Here is a 20,211-nt window from a genome sequence, read left to right on the forward strand (position 1 = left end):
GGTCAAAACAAATTCTTCTTTCTTTTAATGTATCGAGTCCCAATAAATGTAACAGAGAGGGGTAATTAATGTTTTCGATGAGTATTCCCAATTTAAAATTAATATAACATAAGAATTTATGTTGGACGTGCTCAAGGGAATTCTCATGTACACTGTAGTAAGGACTCCAAATGGTGGTGTTAAATTCTAGTTGGCTTCTAACAAGTGAAGTGTAAAGTAATTTGACAGTTTTTAAATTTTTAAAATCCTTTGAAATCCGTAAGACAAATCCTAACATTTGCATTGCTTTACTGGTTATATTATTAATATGTTTAATGAATGTTAATTTAGTGTCAAAGGTTATACCAAGGTCTCTTATTTCATCAACAGATAATAAGGTGTGATTATTGAGAAAGTAGGTGAACAACAATGGGTTTTTTTTTCTGTGGAATCTCATAAGTTGACATTTTTTTACATTAAGTGTTAATTTGTTTTTAAGACACCAATCGTTAAAGCTATTAATATTAGATTGAAGTGTTAGACAGTCCTCTATATTGTCAATAATTCTATATATCTTCATATCATCAGCGAACATTAGAATGATATTGACAATGAAATAAATATGAAGTCGCCCTGCGATAGCAACACTGGCAAGTATTGTCAAGGGATCACCATTCCTAATAGTCAAATGAAATACACTCATTTTAATGCAGCCTAATACCCATAGTTGACGGATTTAGTCAAAAGTGCATCGTATTGGTAGAGGGTTTTATCGATCGACCATGCTTGACCCTTAGGCGCCTTGTTGAGATCCTCAAATCGGTTAGGAAAAGGGAAAAAAATGAACAAACAAACAAGCACATATTTTTAACTATTTATTTTCAACAGAGGGAATTCTTATTTTACAAAATATACAATTATTTAACAAACAGCGGTGGAGGTTGATAGTTGCAGATGAGGTATGAGTATTACAGCTTCTCAGTGAGTTCGGGAACAGCCTTGAACAGATCTGCTACCAGTCCAAAGTCAGCCACCTACAAAAGAATAATACCAAAAAACGGTTAAATTTTGATATATGACATAAAGGCAGAGAGAGTGGCTTGGCAATTTGGAATCCTCACGAGGCGGGGAACTCCCAAGTTAGAGAGTATTCAAAGTTAAGATTTCTTGTACCCACTACCCGTGGCTCCATCCATCCAACTTACTAATGGAATCCACTTCTTCAGACTGCTGTGGAGTTATTTTCTTGAGAACTCTGCTGTTTTGCAGAGCACAAGCGTCTATATTTCGGATATTTACCAAGGACAGCATCAACATAGCCTGCTTTATCTTCTTGCAGATAGGACCAACCTGCCAGTGGTTGTCAGTAGGGAGGGAATATTTTTGTTGAATAAAATTGTCTCTGATTATGTCAGTGGGAGATTCAAAATAAAATCTATTAATTCTTGAAAGAATCTGCCTGCAAAATTCTGTTACTTTTTAGCTAGTATCTGATTTGTAAAAAATAAAATGTAACTACTGTATTTATAAAAGTCACAAATCCACTAAGTTTCGCTTCACTAAACATGGCCGAAGCCAATTCAAACTAGGTTTGGGTTCTGAGTTCCAACCAAGGCGATATTAAAAATATCTTCATAAACCATTTAACCCATTGGCCTCCGAATTGTTTTGTACCGAAGTTTTAAATCTGCAGTGGTGTACTAAATCTTACATAACTTTTAAACTAAACATGCAAACGAAATAATTTTTTTAAATTTACTCGTTCATTGAATTAAGGTTTGCAAAAAACATATGCAGTTTTTTAAAAAATAATAATAATATGATTAAACGAGGATATAAAAATATTTTTTTTATAAAAACCATTTTTTTTTTCTTTTTTTTATAATAGGATTAAGAAAAGTTTTACATTAATCATACTTATGACCATAATATATTTTATTTCAATTTGGGCTGATGTTAGCCGCCCACCACGCATTTTACGAACAAGCTTGTCAATTCCCGAACCACACGCTATTTTAAAAAAAATTCAATGACGCTGAAATATAACAAAATTTGAATCGTAAATATCAGGAAAAAACTGTACCAACGGAGTCCTGCCAATTACTACGAAATGAATGCTTACTTATCTACAGAGCGATTGGCATTTAAAATTTTAAACACAGATGTCAATAATGTATCCCTTTTTCGTTTTTAAGCCGACGACACCAGACCCGCCGGGACGGCGTCGTTTGAGGCCAATGGGTTAAAATCAGTATGTGAAAAACATAGAAATATATTAATTTGCCTTGTTTTGAACCCACAGCTTTGAGCCCAAAGTCTTAGCACTTTACAGGTCTTCATAAATAAAAGTTAGCTCAATCAGTTTAAATAAATATAATTAGAACGAGCCTGGAAGATGGGAGCCTCGGGGTCCTTGTTGATGGCCACAATAGTCTTGGAGTCCTTCATACCCGCCAAGTGCTGGATGGCTCCGCTGATCCCCACAGCGATGTACAGGTCCTGGAAAAAATTACTCAATGTTTACTCACTAAACTTTTTGTGCTTACCACCCAGAAATTCCAAGAGATTTCTCTTCAGAGTGCGACTCCAGGAAAACTGAATAAAAACAACATGAAAATGTTACACAACCGTTTCTAACTGAAACATAACTAACCAACTAACCATCATGCTGTTTCTACAGGGGTAGGCAGAGAGAATGGACCGCCAAACAACTCGGTCTTGGCACACACTCCATGCTTCATTCACATTCACACGTCGTCTGATACATGCCCTTCTCTTATTTTGACTCTTGACATGGCCCGATTCAAAACAAAGTTTCTAATTTTTTCTTATTTAATAAATGAAAACCAAAATTCCCTATGAAATAGGTACTTAACCTCTCAGACAAAGACATTTATTTACTATGTGTTCCTTTGAGAACTGTCAAAACGTGATAATTTTTGTGTTATTTACGAGTTTTGCTAAAAGCTTCATAACTCACGTTTTGGGAAACGTAGCCTCATTCTAAAAAATGTTTTGGAAAGATTATGAAATCCACTATCGCATTGTTTTGTTATACGTAAATATTTGTGTTTCTAAATATACATTTTATGAAAACGTCAAAAATATGTAAGAATCGTTTACCATTATTTCAAAGCCGTGAAAAATGTACTTTTTTCTGAGTTTCATAAAGAAATAACACTTTATATATTGAAGAAATATAATTAAAAACTATTAGTCACCTCAAAATATTAACCGTCCAAACTAAAATATTTTTAATAAATTATTTAGAAACGCAATAAATTATGAACGAACAAGATGACAGATTCAATCGGCTTAGATAATGCACTTCTACGTTCCATAGATATTCTTGAATACAGACCGCGTAGCGTTATTCATTATCGATACTCTGTTTTTTAAATCATGGCAATCCGTATACTAGTGATGGAAATAAATCGATTTTTGTAAAATCTCGCGTGTTTACGTGAAAAGACGTTCTAATGTCTTGACCGCTATTATCATATTTACGTCTTTTGACGTTCTAATGTTCTGAGTGGTTATATGCCTACTCACTTAACATTAACCTGTTGAAGGCCGGAGCATAAAACAGAAAAATATTAGTGGAACCTAAAGTTTTATTAGCCCAAACAACGCTGATTGTGTATTTCATACATTTTTCGAAGCATGAAAGTCAAAATTGCATTGCAAATTATTGTAAAAAGGACAATATTAGAATGCTCGCCTGTTTTCCAAAGACCCATCGGCTTTTCACTGGTTAAACCATATATTTTATGTAACATTGTTTTACTTCAAATGGAATTATACAATTTATCTAATGAAATGTCACTATCTTAATGACAATTCTTTTTTACTTGAAAAATTCGAATAAGAAAGTCCAAATAAACACGATGATTTCACATTCGGAAAAAAGATCTTTACTGAACTATTAAAACAGCCACCATCTAGAAACGGAAAGTACAAACAAATTTAAAGACAGAAGAATGTAAAACGATGAGTTAAAACAGAAGTTCGCTACACTCAGTCAACAAACATATTGCAAGAAATTCATTTTTTGTACCATCTTGAAATCCGCCGTAACACAGTGACATCCCTAGAATTGCAGTCTAAAAACAAAGAAAAAAATTCCAATAATAATTTCTTCAAAAAGTTTCTTTAAAAGTAAAACTTGAAACTATTGGTTCATAGGTATGATTTTTACAACAAAGTATGAAATTATTTCTGTCCACCAAATTTTTCAAAACCTTCTTATTGCCATCGCTGCCTCCTTAAAGTCGACATTGCTCTTTTAGGGAATCACCACAATATATCTATGGTATAATAAAGCAAAACACTATCCATATTATTTAATAGATTCTTATGTGTCGGTTAGTGGTTAAGCCGGCCGTAAGTCAAGGCCGTTTTACGCGTGGTAATAATGCAATTATAAAATACTTACAGGAGCGACAATCTTTCCTGTTTGTCCGATCTGCATGTCGTTGGGGCAGAAACCGGCATCCACAGCAGCGCGGGAAGCTCCCACGGCGGCGTTCAGCTTATCGGCTAGGTCAAACAACAGCTTGAAGTTATCTGCTGACTTGATGCCACGACCTACAACACAAATAAAATGTTTCAAAGAGATGTACGAGAGGGAACCCAAAAGTAACTAGAAATCCCTTCTGGAGGGCAAGCCCTTTATGAGAGTTCTATGAACCCTTCTGCTTCAGCATGCCAGTAGACATTGTGAGAGGTCGCATCTGGAGTATAGCATCAGTAATTTAAAAAAATTATTTTTTAGTTTTTAGCGATTTTTTAATGGCTGATTCTCACTAGAATTTTTCAATGCAGTATAAAGGGATTGTTATGATGGTGACCAGATAACTCATTACAATGACAATCAACACACATTTAATCAGTGGAATGCCGATAGGTCTCTGGAGAACACGCAAGCATTGTAATATTTTCCTTTTAGAATAATTTGCGATGTTATTTTGACTTCAATGCGTCGAAAAATGAAAGAAAAAGAAAATCGGCTAATAAAACTTTAGATTCCAATTATGAGTTTTTATAGATTTTTCTCTCTGAAGGGTTAAAAAATATTTTTTTTGTTTTATGCTCTGGCCTTCAACATGTTAAAAAGTGATATAAGTATAAGTCATGAATAGTGAAATAAAAAAAGATAGATTATGAAGGTTAGTTTGGTTTTCATCGCTTTCAACAACTTTATATCACTTTTTAAAGGTGTGTTGAATTGTCATTGTGTTGAGTTAACATGGAACCTGTAATGATGTAGACAACTTACAAAAGGCTTGAAAAGGCCGAGTAAAACCCGAGTTTTTAGTTTGAATGAGGCGGAATGTTGATTAACAATCAACCTCATTCTGGATGTTTTTGAACCCGTCTAAGTTAACCGCGCGAGTGAAAAAAAAACGATTCATAAAAATCACCTACCTACATTATAAATTTGGATAGCTATCGCTAATGGGCATGAGCGGTGAAATCTAAATCTAGGTAGCTATCGCTCGGGTGGTTAAAAATCTGGGGCAAAAATACATCAACAAAAAGGCACAATAGAAATTAGACAAGTTATTAATTAGCTTGTAAGAAACCCACCTCCAGAAACAATGTTCTTTGCGCTGGTTAGCTCCGGCCTGTCGGACTTGCTAAGCTCCTGGGACACCCACTGTGTGAGGTCAGACTTGTAGTCCCCAGGGGCTGCGGCCTCCACCACCGTGGTGCCTCCCTCCAGCGGAGCAGGCTCAAAGGAGGTGCCCCGCACGGTCACTACCTTCACGGCATCCAGGGACTGAACTGTCTGGATTGCGTTACCTGGTGAGAAGAAGTAAGACTATTAACCTTTTGAACGCGTTAATTTGCTGTTTTATCTATACCCATACGCGGTACATATTTTCAAATACCTATGCACGCAATTAAATGTCAAATTATAGCATTCTGGCATGATTTATTGGACTATATAGACAGAACAGATTATTCTCCACAATATGAAAACAAATCCTCGTGTGTCAACACTCTTAGATATTTATAAAAACAAAAACATAAAATCTCATACAAAGACGTACCGTATCTTTTGAATGTGGTCCCGCCATTCACTCGGCATGTGTGTACTTAGGCCACTGCGTTGATAGACACAAGTGGGACACCATGATCACTTATCATTTTTAGTTATGAAAAGTTATGAATGACATACAATGTAGTACTAACGCCATCCGTTGACAAAAATGTAAACTAAAGGACTAAAAGGCGCGAAGAGGCGCACTTGATTATCGATCTTTTTTTATGAAATACAATTTTATTTTTGAGAAATTCTTGTAGATGTCAGCATCGTGATAGTTCTACGAATGTCCAAGTGAGCAAGAAATACATTTATGACGAAAGAGCGCTGGAATATCGGCCGTCAAAGTTTCCGTATCAACTGTTGATACAGCCGCGTGAGTATAGACTTTTTGCCGTAACAACAGTTGATGAATAATTTAATAATTTGTTAGTTCTGTTTCCACTAACATCACAATGTGGACTATGAAAATTTTATAATATGAATGAATTCCATTATTTTTTCTTCATGGCGAGTACCATACAAGAGTCACACTATTACCAACCGTCTGGAGCCAGTGGAACTATGGCGTACCCAAGGTAGTGGAGAAGGTAAGGAGCTGTGAAACAGGAATGTGGGAAAGTATCTGGCGCGCCCAACATATCATCACTTTAGTTTGACAAGGTTGTAATTGAACATTACCTTATTCTGAGTTATGGAGTTCCAAACATTATAATGTCAATTTCTCGTAACGTCTATGGCAATTGCTAAATTTATGGTTTTATCTTATATATTATAGTATTTTAGTTCTTCATTATAAAAGAAAATTTTTAATCGGATGTATATTTTTGATTCTAGAATATACCTACTTGTGAAGTTATAACCTTGTTCGACCAGCAAGGACACAATATTTCATTCTAACGTTCCTTTGAATCTTGTTCAACTTAAGTTCGTTCCTAACTGACAGTTAGAAACAAAATTTGTTTGGATTCAAACAGTCTGTGAAGAGTTTTAAAAAATATAACATAATTTTGTTAATTATCATTAAAAACTATATCCTAATCACAGCACCTGCATAAATGGCTCTGACGAAAGTATTGGCATCTTGAACACCGATGATATCCGACACGGGAGACACGTCCAGCTTGGCGGCCACGCGGGGCAGCAGGGCCTTGCCGAAAGCAGAAGCCCCAGCCACGATGTGCGTGAAGCTAAACTGTTTCTGTGTAGCCAGTACCAACGGAGTCAGAGACTCTGCGGTGAAGCCCTTGAAGGCCGCATCCTCGGCCACCAGCACGCGTGACAGACCCGACGCCTTCGCCACCTGCTCGGCTACCTGAAATATGCATTAGCAACTCTTATTTATGTATTTAACTTAAAATAGTACATGCAATATGTACAGTGGTTATATATATGAGAATATAAAAAATCACATAATATTTTATAGCATATAAGTTACAAACTAAGTACAGTAGGTATTTGCATAGTGTCTAACATGATTGCCCGCAGATTTTTCAAATGCAGCAATACCGTTAAAAAAATACTGTTCAACGCATTCTGTACTGGCCTGTATACGTGTGAGACATGGTGTCACTACCGAACTTGCTCGATGGAACGACTCCGAATTCAATATAATGACGCCTGTAGAATCATATTTGGATACCGAAGATACAGCAGCGCATCGACAATGTTCACGGAACTAGGACTGAATGGATTTGCCGGCCTGATGAGACACCGGGTCACTGGAGCCAGGATGCGGCTAATGGGCTCCGCCAATACGTGGGTGACCGCAGCCTACCAGCACCAAGCGCCACTCCTGAGTGAGCGCTGGGCCCAAGCTCACTCAAGACCACACCCTGCATAGTTGTTAATTAATTTGTTATTAATTTATTCTGTCATATATTTTTTCAATTTCACATACCTACTGTACAAAAAATATGTATACATATATGGGACGTGTGGGATTGCACTAACCTCCCCACATCCTGGAATAAAAATTATTATTATTATTATTATTTGAAATAACAAATTACAAAAATTAAAAATTACACTTCTTTTTAAAATTTTAACCTCTGTATGAATGTGAATGAGGCAAGGAGTGTGTGCCAAGACCGAGTTGTTTGATGGTCCGTCCTCTCTGCCTACCCCTGCGGAGAAACGGCGTGATGGTTAGTTAGTTAGTTAGTTAACATTTAACTTTTCTTTTATTTTGATCGGTATTTCTTGGAACGCTCTATATTTATTTATTTACTAACGGGCATGTTCAATTTCAACACATTACATATTACACAAACTTAATACAAGGAGAAATGTTACAATACAGGATAATTAAAAAATTATTGCTATGACAAAAATAGGGCAATGGGTATGTGGTAATGGGTTCTGTGATTTAGGCCCGGTATCTCAGTCAATCCGTATCCTCGCTATGTACAACATTCCTCGCTCAAATTTAAGCAGGCTAAATCGGCCTTTTAAGTCTTGGTAAGCCGCAGCATAGTTTTTTTTCTAGACGCCGAGGCGCTAGCAGTCAAAACGTTGACGTTTACTTAAATGATAATATTGCATATTTCCATCTCACTAAAATTTATAATTATCATTTATTTCAGCAAACAATGAGGAATTTCGATGTTATTAATTATTGATAATCAATTTAAAATAATCTGGTAAGGAATTTGAAAAGTTACAACGTCAGGAAAGTTTGTGTTCAGCGGTTTTTTTGTCACAATTTCATGAATAGTGCACGACTCTTGCAAAACAAAAACTATTTTCAAATTATTATTCTGGCATATAGCACAATGCTGATTGAGGTGGGGAACTTTGGCAAAAATGGACATTTTAATGGACTTAGAATTCAACACTAGCAACAAATTATGAGTGATCGTAAAAAAACAATTAGTAATTTTCAGTGTTAGTTAAAATTGGATTAATTTAAATGAGTTTCTTAACTCTTGGGAATGTAATGCATGCAGCTTTGTTTTATATACGAGGCGTATCCAGAAAGTAAGTGTACTGAATTTTTGTAGGTTACAAATCTTTTTATTGAAACAAAAAAATTACATGGTTACCGTAGTACATATGTAAGCTATTTTTAGACATAGTCGCCATTCCTCTCAATGCAGGTGGTGAAGCGGGGTATCAATTTTTGATGGCTTCTTCGAAGAAGTTTCCCGCCAACCCCTTCGTCCACTTCTCCGCCTCCTCCTTTACCTCCTCGTCGGTAAAAAAACCTTTTTCCACCCATGTACAGCTTCAGGGAGGTAAAGAGATAATAATCTGAAGGTGCTAGGTTAAGGGAATGCGCGGGGTGGTTCAGGATATCCCATTTAAACGAAGCAAGCAGTTCCTTCGTGGCGTTGGCCGTGTGTGGTCTGGCATTGTCGTGCAGCAGACTCCCTTTGTCAGCATGCCTCTCCTCTTGTTATGAATCGCCTTCCGCAATTTTTTTAGGGTCTCACAGTATCTTGCAGAGTTGATGGTCTCCACTTGAGGCAGATATTCAATCAAAATTATGCCTTGACAGTCCCAAAACACGGATGCCACGATTTTCTTGGCTGAAATTGTGGTTTTGAACTTTTTGGTGGAGGGTGAAGAGGTGAGAACCGTTTTTAAACTCGCGATACCACTTGTACACACTCGTACAATTCATAGCTTTATCACCATATGCAGTTTTAACCTCATTATAAACCTCAAATGGAGGTTTTTCCTTCCAAACGAGATAACGGATGACGCCGCGTATTTCGCATTTGGCGGGAGATTGGATTGACATTTTTCACGAAACGTGTTGTCGCGTTGACACTTCTCAACGTACTGACCTTGAACAGGTCTCGTTGCGGAGGGGAAGAGTCAGGCTACACGTAAGTGTAGCCAACATATCGAAAATAAAATTCATTCGGTCGTGAGAGCCTCAGTACACTTACTTTCTGGATATGCCTCGTACTTTTAAAAATAAAATTTTAAATTAAAAAAAAATTAGGTGAACAGGTCCGAGTCCTGGTATGGGTTCTGGTCTGAGTCTGGAACTGAGTTCGAGGCCGGAACGGTGCGTCCCAGCACCTGCCACAACACCTGGTACCCGGTTCGTACCCAAAAACTCGGAACCCACTCCTAGAACTCGAGTTCTTTTGAAAGGAAGTAATCCTCGGAGGCCTCCAGCAATACGCAGAACTTACTCATTTCTAGTAGAGAGCGTAGATATATCACTCACGTAAACAGTGTTGACCGGATAAATCATCACATCTTTAAAAAGTAATATAAAGTCATGGAAAGTGATGAAACAAAAACTTTATTAACTGGGTTAAGTAGGTTAGGTTAGGTAAAAAAAAAAATTCATCATTTCTAATGACTTTATACCACTTTTTAAAAGTGTGTTGAATTGTCACTGTGTTGTGGAACCGTAAACAGTAGTTTGGTTTTACAAAGAAAAAATAAACACATTCCTCTATTAAAATCACAGACAATACATTTAATATTGGTAATATCTAGGCTTACAACATATATAAAGATTATGTTCCAAGCCGCGCTAAGCTCGACATTCCAACCAAGCCGTTAAATCAGGCTTTATTTTGCAAAACTGTTAGTCTTCTAAACTCCTCCTCTTTTTGCAAGAACAAAATATTGCAACAATTAATAATTAATATCAGGAACAATGTTGGCAATACAGTTTTGAAAAATTAACCTAAAAACTTTTGCATCAATAACAATGGCCTATTGATTTTAATTTTAATGAAAAAACTATTAAAATGTATTATTTTCCATTTCCAGAAACTGAAATACTTACTTCTCATTATTATCTAACTGATATAAAGTGTTTTAAGCATAGAGCTATACAATTAGAGGCGCTACTGCATACTAATATTTCTTCAAAACGTGTTCCGCTATTAGAACGCGATAAGCGGTGCACGTAGACCGGTTTCGGTAGTTTTAGTCATATCCCCTCTAAATACAACACATCAATGGTATTAAGTGTGTCCCTATGCTCTGTACATTTACTTTGATTTCGTATGAACATGTAGTTCTTTTTTTAATATTGAAACTTACCGATCCACATTTGGTTCCAGCTACAAGCACAGTAATGTCTCCACCAATTTTCTTAGCTGCCGAAATGGCATTTTGAGTTATGGGAAGGAGTTTCTCATTGTTGTGCTCTGCTATGATAAGAGTACTCTGGAATCGCTTGAGCTAAAATTAATGCAAACATTTACGTAATTAAACTGTTATCAGCGATGTTATCGTAAAATTATTTTGATATTCATATTTTAACGTGATATTTACAAGGTGAGCAAAGTTACTGAAAATTTTAAAAAATTACATAAGTGTAGTAGTAAAACTTTGATCGCTAAAATTAAACTTTGAGGAATATTAATTAATTGTTTTGACAGATTCAACATGATTAGATGTATTTTAATAATATTGTTTCATTATATTATATTATTTACCTGCGCTTTCGAACAAAGGCGGCGTTGAACTGTTGAAAACATAATAAAAAATAATTAGTCCTTTTTAGCCGTAATAATAGTGTATGTTCAAACCAGCAAAATGAATACTTTTTGCCCAAAGAAATCGGCAAGCCAAGTACGAGAAAAGTTGAAAGGTCCAAAAGTCAATCTGATCAAAATCTGATTGTGTACGTCAGATGCAGAAACCATAGACAATTAGAGAATCGAATCAAGCAGCAAAATTCGTACATAAGTATTACACACACGGTTGCGGAGAACGCGAAGTCATCCAGAAACTGACAAACTCCAAATGAAATTATGCATTTTATGTATTGTAATTCTTTCTAAAATCTAACCTAAACTCTTATTTTTTTTTCCTTATTTGTGCGCTTGAACTTTGTCGTCTTATATTTTCTTTAGTCATTTACTTTGTCATACAAGTTTAGTATCGTCGTGAGTGGTATGGTTTAGTTAAAACTTTACCATAGAGAATCAATGTTGTGATAATAATTTGTCAATTCTTTTGATTTGACTTTGACGTGTGCAGGCAGTAAATTGAGTAAATAAAGTGAGGTTATATCGCATTAGGTGAGAACTACTTGAATTTTCTTTCCGTGTTTTGATTTTGAATGTTTTGTTAGTGTTTCGGGTTTAATAATATTTTTGAAAGATGGATTTCTCTAAAAGAAAAATCGATAGTGGTGATTCAAATGATATAGAAAGAGAGCTCACTAATAAATTCTTAAACGGGGAATTATCGTTCGCCGAGTATTCCGAACAGTGGGGCGAAAGTAACTACGCGGAAGATGAGGAGAACAACGAAAGTGAGGAGGAAGAAGACGAAAGCGATATTAGCAGAGTTGTTTCCGAACAGAATAAAGCAAGTAGCTCAAGAGGCAGAAAGAAAGCGCGTATAGAGGGGGAAGGTGGAAGGAACCGCAACCGCAGGTTCCGGCGCCAGCTGCCGCCCGCCCTGATGGGGCTCATGGGGGAAGCGAATCTGCGCTACGCTCGGGGTGAAAAGGACCTCGCCGAAAAGATGTGCTACGAGATCATCCGCCAAGTTCCCACTGCCTCTGAACCGTTCCACACCTTGGCACAAATTAATGAAAAGGATGCGGAGAAATCATTGCAGTTTTCATTGATAGCTGCACACTTGAGCCCTACGGATTCAGAGCAGTGGATGAGGCTCGCAGCCATTTCTAAAGAAAGAGGAGATCCCAAGCAAGAAGTCATCTGCTACACCCGAGCCATTAATGGAAACCCTAAACACTTGCCATACCACATGAAGAGGATCGAAGCCATGAAGGAGTTGGAAGCCAAGGGCCATGTTTCCTCCTCCTTCAATTTATCTTCTCAGCAATGTTACATGAGGCTCTTGGGAATACTTCCCTTGAGCGATGGCCCCACCATCCTAAGCATTGCCAAAACGGTGGCGCGTCAATATCACAGTGAAAATAAAATATTCAAAGCTCTGCAGGCCATGAATATTGCTTATGATAAGTGTCCCAATTTATTTTCTTTCGAAGATTTGAATTTGTATTTGGAGCTGCTGATTGCGTTTAAAAAATATGACAAATGCTTAGAAATTTTTGTGGAAAAAGGGGGAGTAGATATTGAAGCTGACGTGCAAACGGTGTGTGAAGAAGGAGTCTTAGAAGATATCACAAATGTACTGTCTTGCGACATCCCCCCCTCCCTGCCAATCGACTTACGCAGTAAACTGACTATTTGTCTCATACACATGAAAGCATACCAAGTGATTGACTCTCTAATTGATGCTTTGTTGGAAAATGAAGATGTTGAAACATCGGGGGACATATATCTGGATGTAGAGGAAGCCCTGACAAGTGAAGGGAGACACGAGGGGGCCCTGCGACTGCTGAGACCACTGGTAGCCAGTTCTCGCTTCAGTTTACCCGCCGTGTGGCTCAAGTACGCACAGAGCCTCACAGCGTTGGGACGCAACCAAGAAGCCATCGAGCCATTCAAGACCGTTATTAGACTCGCTCCTCAACATTTGGAAGCTCGCATGAAGTTGTCCAATATTTTGAAGGATATGAACCGACTGGATGAAGCCACTCTCGCTTTGGAACAGAATCCTCAGACTGATGTGCTGGACACTGCTTTATTATATGAAAGATGTCAAATATATAAATCTATTGGTGATCTCGATTCTTACTTAAAAGTAGGTCAAATCTTGCTCAGTCGTCACTTTTTTAAGATAAGAAATAGAGATGAAGTATCAACATTTAGATCCAGAGATTGCCCCGATCTCTTGAAAGCCATGCGCGAAGCCAAAGGAGAGGAAATGGAAGAAGCTGATGATTACACATTTGATGAAAGCTCTAACCAACTGTCCCTCCAGACAGAATGGGAGCTTCTCAAAGAGCTGCTAAAGATAGCCCAAGACTTTGGTTATTACAGCGTCATGGAGCGCCTCGCATTTTCAGCCGTATCAAGTAAAAAGTTTGCCCAGTATAGAAGCACATTAGAGTTTATCTGTCTAATCGCTTGTATCTGTAATGAAGATTATTATTTTGCCTACAATGTGGTGAGAGACTTTGTTCAGAAGGCACCCGAGAAGCCTAAGGTCTGGAACATGCTGAACCTGGTAATCCAGAGGGTGGACGATACTCGTCACAATCGATTCCTAATGAGACTTCTGGTGCGACTGGGGAATTCTGACAAGTTCCTCCACGTGCTGCATGGCAACAACTGTCTGATGGCGGGATCCTACAAGTATGCGCTTAAAGAATTCATGACCATTTACGAGGAACATAAATCACCGCTGGTTGCACTCCTCGCTGGAATCACAATGACCCACATGGCTTGCCAGAAGTTTTCAACCAACAAACACAAGCTGGTCATCCAAAGTATAGCATTTCTCAGCTATTACGAAAAGCTGCGTGGACCTGACGGCCGCCAAGAAGTCTACTATAACATCGGCCGGGCCTACCACCAAATTGGCATTATTCAAAAAGCAGCAGAATACTACAAAAAGGCATTAGAAGTCAATATAGATTTAATTAATGAAAATCCCGACATTCTTGATTTGACTAAGGAGATAGCGTTCAACCTGCACTTAATTTATAAAAATGATTCTCCTGAAGTCGCTCAAATGTATCTTGAAAAATATATTATTATATAAATATTTGCTTGTTTTCTTTTCTTGAATTGTATTTTTGTTTTCAGGTATTATTTGACACATTTTCTAAAAGGAAACCTTCACTATGAGTCTTCAAGAAACTTCACCACCTGCGGAGAAGCACATTGCCAGCCAAATATTGTTTCAAGAGTTCTGTGATTTATGTGAGAAAATTAAAAATGCCAAAATTAAAAAAGATGATATACTTCACAGATATATCGATGATTTTCGCAAAAGAGATTCAAAGGGAATGGTAAGGACATTCACTAATTTAACACAAGCATAAAAGATGGTACTTATTAATAACTGATGATGATTAAAATGATGCAGCGACCTCCTTGGAGGGAGATCCTTTAGTAAAAAAAATGTATATAGTTATAATTATTATTTTTTTTTTTTTTATAATATAATTTTTCTCTTTAAATGTAATAATTGTTTACATCTTATACATAAATAAGGCAAACTGGGATTGCACTATTCTCCCAGTCCTGCTGGATTAAAAATTTAAATAATTAAAAATAACAAGTCGCAATTACATATTTCATAAATATTATTTATTATTCATTATCGCCCTATCGGGCTTTTACAGGGTAAATTTACAGTTTATGTATGTAAGTGTAACATGGATAATAGCATAACTAATTATAAAAATCAAATGCTAATACTATCGTAAAATCCAAATAAAATAACATTGTAAATAAAGAAAACATTCAAGTATAAAGTAATTGTATACATTGTACATTCATGTATTGTAAAGAACAGGCACAGCTACCCAACTTATCAAAGAATAAAATACCTACCCATAGACATGCCGATAAGGGCGAGGTGGCGAAGGTGTAGCATATGCAATAAATGAATCCGACAATTTACAGGCAACTCGCATTGTTCTATCACTTTTAAGACTTCGAAAATAAAATCTGCTTACGAATTACTAGTGCTTTTTACACTTGTGCGCGAATTTCTAGTTTCTTTATGTTAATTATTTCACACATAAATAATTAATTTAAAATATTACATAGCAGGTGCATTATTATTTGCGCCTGGTTGTAGTAGATACTCGCAGTATTGCCCTGGTTGAAATGGCTTTAATTGTGTTTAGTGACCAGATATGCTTAACCTTATCCCCACCACCTCCAGTCACACAACATTGCTGTGAGAAGGGGTGACGTAGATAATATAATTATTTCACGCATAATTTAAATAATACATAAAAATCCAAGTGCTTAGCTATAATATTATACAAGACTAAATTGTTATGTATTTTTTATTGGACTTGAAGAAAGTTGTATTTCTTTAAGAGTACAATATTTTTACTGTGAATAAATAAATAAATATTGAAATTAAGCAACATAAAGTTCACATGTCACATCGCTGATTGTCTGGGAATATTTTTGTATCGCTATGCAACCCAATTTGATAGTATTAGTAGGATTGGTTAAAAACTTACATCCATATTCTACGCAGAAAAGTCCCACAATGGACTGCGCTGCAAACCCAACCACCCATTCAAGTATTCAGAAATTGTGTTGATAAAATTATTTGCATGGTATATCAGTGAATCGAGCTCGTTATAACAGCCATCAATTATATGAAGATAAGCCTGAACTAAAGTATTCTTTTGTAATTGCTCATTATAGCTGTGAACTCGCTATTGTCGTGATCGTTATAACCAAGTTCGACTGTATCTATCATCTAAGCATAAATATTACAAGTCAGAAACAACAACTTTTCGGGAGAATGATTTCAAATTTATAAACTGTGATTACTTTCATTGAGTGGGTTTTATTACAAACCATTCTTTTTATGGTGAATTGCTTTATTAAAAAAAAGTGACAGTTAAATATTTTTTATTTGAAATATACCTATTTATAATTTTTGTTTTGGTAACATGTGAATATATTGTCCCAGAGATTGAAAAAATTATATAATCCAAAATTTCATGTTATGTATTGGTTTATTCTTTATACCTAGTATGAATGGATATTATACAAATTTCAATCTCTGACCCTGTTTTGACTGCAATATAATATTTATGTATTATCGAAATAAATCGATGTTTACTTGAAAAAAACCCATTGCTTTTATAGAATAAGGATTTTTTTCCTATATTGAGAATGCTTTTGCCACAAAATGAGCGTGAAAGGGGTGCTTATGGGATAAAGGAGAATACATTAGCCAGAATGTATATTCGAGTCCTCAACCTCCCAAGCAAAGGACATGAAGCCTCCAAGCTTACTAACTACAAGGCCCCTTCTTCCTCTCAAGCCACGGCGGCTGACTTTGCAGATGTGGCCTACTACGTGCTAAAATCAAGATGCAACAATTCCGGAGAACTTACCATTCAAGATGTCAATGACAGTCTTGATAAAATCGCCTCGCTTCATGCAGACAGGACTCGAAGTATGTATTGTGTGGATAAACACAATATTGTTACAATCAATCATTAAAAAAAATTGTGCTATTGGGAGCACTGGTACATAATAATATTCTATCAACACATTGTCTAGTAAGATTAGTTACATATCGAGGGCACATGAAAACGCCTTGTTGGATACTGAGTTGTTAGCCCTGCAAACTGCTATCAATTTCTTGCACAGGAAGGCTGTTTACCTATCAACAATTATTCATTACCTATCTTGTTTTCATAGTTTTTTTCTGTATGTTTTACTGAATATTTATTATGTCAGTAAAACTAAAGTATTCGTTAATCTGCTTTGTCTAAATGAGATTTATTTCGCTAGCTGGGAGTGTGGATGAAGAACTTACCAAATTTGTATCTAACATGACCGCCTTGCAACAAAAATGGCTTATTAGAATAATTTTAAAAGACATAAGACTTGGCATAGGACATCAGAAAATCCTTAACTGCTTCCATGTCGATGCTTCGGATTTATATGACTCCTGCAATAGTTTATCTAAAGTAAGTACATACATAATATAACTTACGCATTCTACTTTCAAATAAGAGCATTTATGTTTTCCTACATTCTTATATATACATATAAATCCGTCCATCTTCAATTTTACTCGCAGGGCGAAAGCGAGTGGCGAGTTATATACCTGATTCACTAACCAAGTTTACAAATCAGGGAGTAGCATATAAACTATGTTTGACCCTTATAAATTATTATAAAACTAGCGCAGACCTATCAAAATTCACGGGACATTGTGTTAATTAATCTAGGTAGTAAATAAAGCTTTCTTGAAAATGATTGACCCTTGAAAAATCACAAAATTTTACTTAACTTGTCAAGATAAACCCTAAGAAATTTAAACGAAACAAGTACGGTCATTTCAAATTTAGAATTAAAATATTTTTTTGGTAAAAGATACCATATAGGTAGGTACTTTATCGCTTGTCTGAAATTGTGACACATAAATTCCAATTTTGAAAAGTAACAAATAAAATAATTTTAACATAGGTTGGTACTTTATCGCTTGTCTGAATTCTTGACACAATCAATTCCAATTTTGAAAATGGCACAAAAATAAATTCATCATTCAACTAGAGGTAATCATAGACCCACAACTGTAATTAGTACTTTTAATAATGGTTATTAAACTATTTTCAGGTTTGCTCAGTTCTTCACAGTCCTACCATAAGACTGCACGAAATAGAAATTGAACTGTTTGCACCTTTTCGTCCCATGTTATCGGAACGTTTGGACATTACCAAAATTAAATCTTCCATGAAAAGAGACGAGGAATACTTCATTGAGATGAAATTTGACGGAGAAAGATTTCAAATTCACATGAAAGATAATAAGTTCAAATACTTCTCCAGAAATGGTTTTGACTTTACCCCAAACTTTGGCGAGTCGTACAAAAGTGAAGGTTTGCTTACCAAATATCTGGAGGATGCACTGGATCCCAAGGTTCACAGCTTTATTGTTGATGGTGAAATGATGGGTTGGCACAAAACCAACAAAGTCTTCGGCTCAAAAGGTGACACTAGTTTTTATTCTGCTTTTGTGCATTTATTTTGTTCGGCTAGTGAGCTGGCTGTCATGCTAGCTGCCAATCTTGGTTTATTCCTATCCAAAGACAAAAATTTAATAAAAATAATTGTAATTAAAATGCTTCAATGTTGTATTGTTCCTCAAGAATGTCTGGACATAGGTTTCCAAGTAATGAAAAGTTAAAAAAGGTGGATTTTGCATTAAAACACACAAATATAACGTTGCTTCCACCGCAAAATTACCTAACTGCAAAAATGTACTTTTACAGGAAAGCGAAAAAACCTTCCCATTTTAAAATTAGAATGATTTTTTTATTTTAATAAAAGACGTATCTAATGAATATTTTTTTCATTATAAATATTTTATTTGGACAAAATATATTTTTTTTAAACAGTGTAGTGGCAGTGTTAGATAAGTAATTTTGCTTTGAAAAATTTTTTCACTTATGGAATTTTGCACGTAAAATTTACTACCTAGTAGTACTTCCAGAACAGAATATTTACATAATATTAGTTTTATAACACTAAAGTGACGAAAATAAAATAAATCAACAACAAGATGAACAAAAAATTAAGAAATTAGACGTCTTCGGTCTATCAAATAATAATGCTTTTTCATAAAATAATATAAAAAATAACACTGTTCTATGACACTTAAAATAATAATTAATGAAAAAGTTTATCATAAAACTCCCAACAGAATTTCGGAAGGACACTTTTCAAGTCCTGGAGGTGGTCGAATTTTTCAATTTTGTTTAATTTTTATCTGTCTCTTATATAGCTGTGCTGGTTGAGCGTAGTCGTTTAAGGTTGAAACTGGTGGCTTTAATAATGGCTTCCACGAATCAAAATAATTAAGTTTAAAGTTAAGTCTACCAGCCAAATATTGCAAGCATCTTAAATCTGCTACTGTTGGGTCACCTCTTCTATGTCCTGGACGAATTGAACTATAGACATTAACATCGTCATAATTCAAAAAATATTCGTAACTTAAATACTGAAGTGGGTTGAGAAATTCTAGCTTCTCTGCATACTCCCAGATAATTGGTTGGGAAGTAGATATAGTTATTTTTAAGTTTTCGTTCAATTAAACTATGGCAGCTATGTACTTCCATTTGGGTATGACCCTTTTCTAAATAGTTATGCTCTATTTCTATATTAATGTGAGTTAAACTTAATCTAAGTAGTGCGTTTGAAAGAGTTGTGTTTTTGTTTTGATAACCACAACCATCTGTGTACAAAACTATATTTTTGTTTGGGTGTTTGCTGCTATGTATGATTCTAAAACTTTCACAAGTACAGTGGTGCCTCACACAACGAACTTAATTCGTTCCAGGAGCAAGTTCGTTATGCGAAAAGTTCGTTATGTGAAACGCGTTTTCCCATAACAATACATGTTAAAAAAAATAATTCGTTCTGTAGCATAAAATATGGTAAGATGACATAAAAAAAAGATAAATTTTTTGTTATTATTTTTATTTAGATACATCTAAAAACACAATGAAAAAAACACACATTTTTTAATTTTAAGAAATAATCGAATCTTGCACATCTTCATCCATTTTCCGCCGATGGTGCAGTGAAAAACCTGTCCAAAGTCGTTTGTTTCTCTCTTTTCTTCAACATCTGCCGGAAATAACGGACAAGAGTATCGGAGTACAGG

General features: G+C 35.7%; 3 protein-coding genes across 5 annotated transcripts in view; 2 read left to right on the forward strand and 1 right to left on the reverse strand.

Annotated features, from left to right (window-relative positions):
* Positions 1–843: 843 nt before the first annotated feature.
* On the reverse strand, positions 844–11,636 carry wal (electron transfer flavoprotein subunit alpha wal). The gene is made up of 7 exons (XM_089650474.1): positions 11,443–11,636; positions 11,045–11,185; positions 7,079–7,343; positions 5,569–5,784; positions 4,415–4,566; positions 2,368–2,478; positions 844–1,013 (listed from the first exon to the last, which is right to left on the reverse strand). The coding sequence occupies exons 1-7, from the start codon at positions 11,482–11,484 to the stop codon at positions 948–950; spliced, it is 993 nt and encodes a 330-aa protein (XP_089506600.1). The 5' UTR covers positions 11,485–11,636; the 3' UTR covers positions 844–947.
* A 344-nt stretch (positions 11,637–11,980) lies between these two features.
* LOC149425314 (general transcription factor 3C polypeptide 3) lies at positions 11,981–14,593 on the forward strand. The gene has a single exon (XM_089650468.1). The coding sequence runs from the start codon at positions 12,113–12,115 to the stop codon at positions 14,591–14,593; it is 2,481 nt and encodes an 826-aa protein (XP_089506594.1). The 5' UTR covers positions 11,981–12,112.
* The window catches only part of DNAlig4 (DNA ligase 4), a 38,386-nt gene continuing 30,159 nt past the window's right edge, over positions 11,985–20,211 (forward strand). Inside the window, exons 1-5 of one of the 3 annotated variants that reach the window (XM_089650454.1) lie at positions 11,985–12,030; positions 14,638–14,843; positions 16,678–16,990; positions 17,332–17,510; positions 18,163–18,535. In XM_089650454.1, coding sequence (XP_089506580.1) covers positions 14,676–14,843; positions 16,678–16,990; positions 17,332–17,510; positions 18,163–18,535 — 1,033 coding nt within the window. In that variant the 5' untranslated portion in view covers positions 11,985–12,030; positions 14,638–14,675. Of the gene's footprint in view, positions 12,031–14,637; positions 14,844–16,677; positions 16,991–17,331; positions 17,511–18,162; positions 18,536–20,211 lie in introns of those variants that run through there. The other 2 variants (XM_089650457.1, XM_089650461.1) reach the window with 2 other exon arrangements.

The sequence above is a fragment of the Hesperophylax consimilis genome, chromosome 3 (assembly GCF_061612785.1).
Source record: "Hesperophylax consimilis isolate HC1 chromosome 3, BYU_Hcon_1.0, whole genome shotgun sequence".
Taxonomy (NCBI): domain Eukaryota; kingdom Metazoa; phylum Arthropoda; class Insecta; order Trichoptera; family Limnephilidae; genus Hesperophylax; species Hesperophylax consimilis.

What these genes read in the sequence shown, in the direction of transcription:
- wal (XM_089650474.1), bottom strand. Translation starts at nt 11,484, where the DNA reads ATGTTTTCAACAGTTCAACGCCGCCTTTGTTCGAAAGCGCAG. An exon ending in CGTCAGAGCCATTTATGCAG is followed by an intron (nt 5,785 to 7,078) that starts GTGCTGTGATTA and finishes TCTTCTCACCAG; the next exon opens with GTAACGCAATCCAGACAGTT. An exon ending in CCGAGGCTCCCATCTTCCAG is followed by an intron (nt 1,014 to 2,367) that starts GCTCGTTCTAAT and finishes ATTCTTTTGTAG; the next exon opens with GTGGCTGACTTTGGACTGGT.
- LOC149425314 (XM_089650468.1), top strand. Translation starts at nt 12,113, where the DNA reads ATGGATTTCTCTAAAAGAAAAATCGATAGTGGTGATTCAAATGATATA.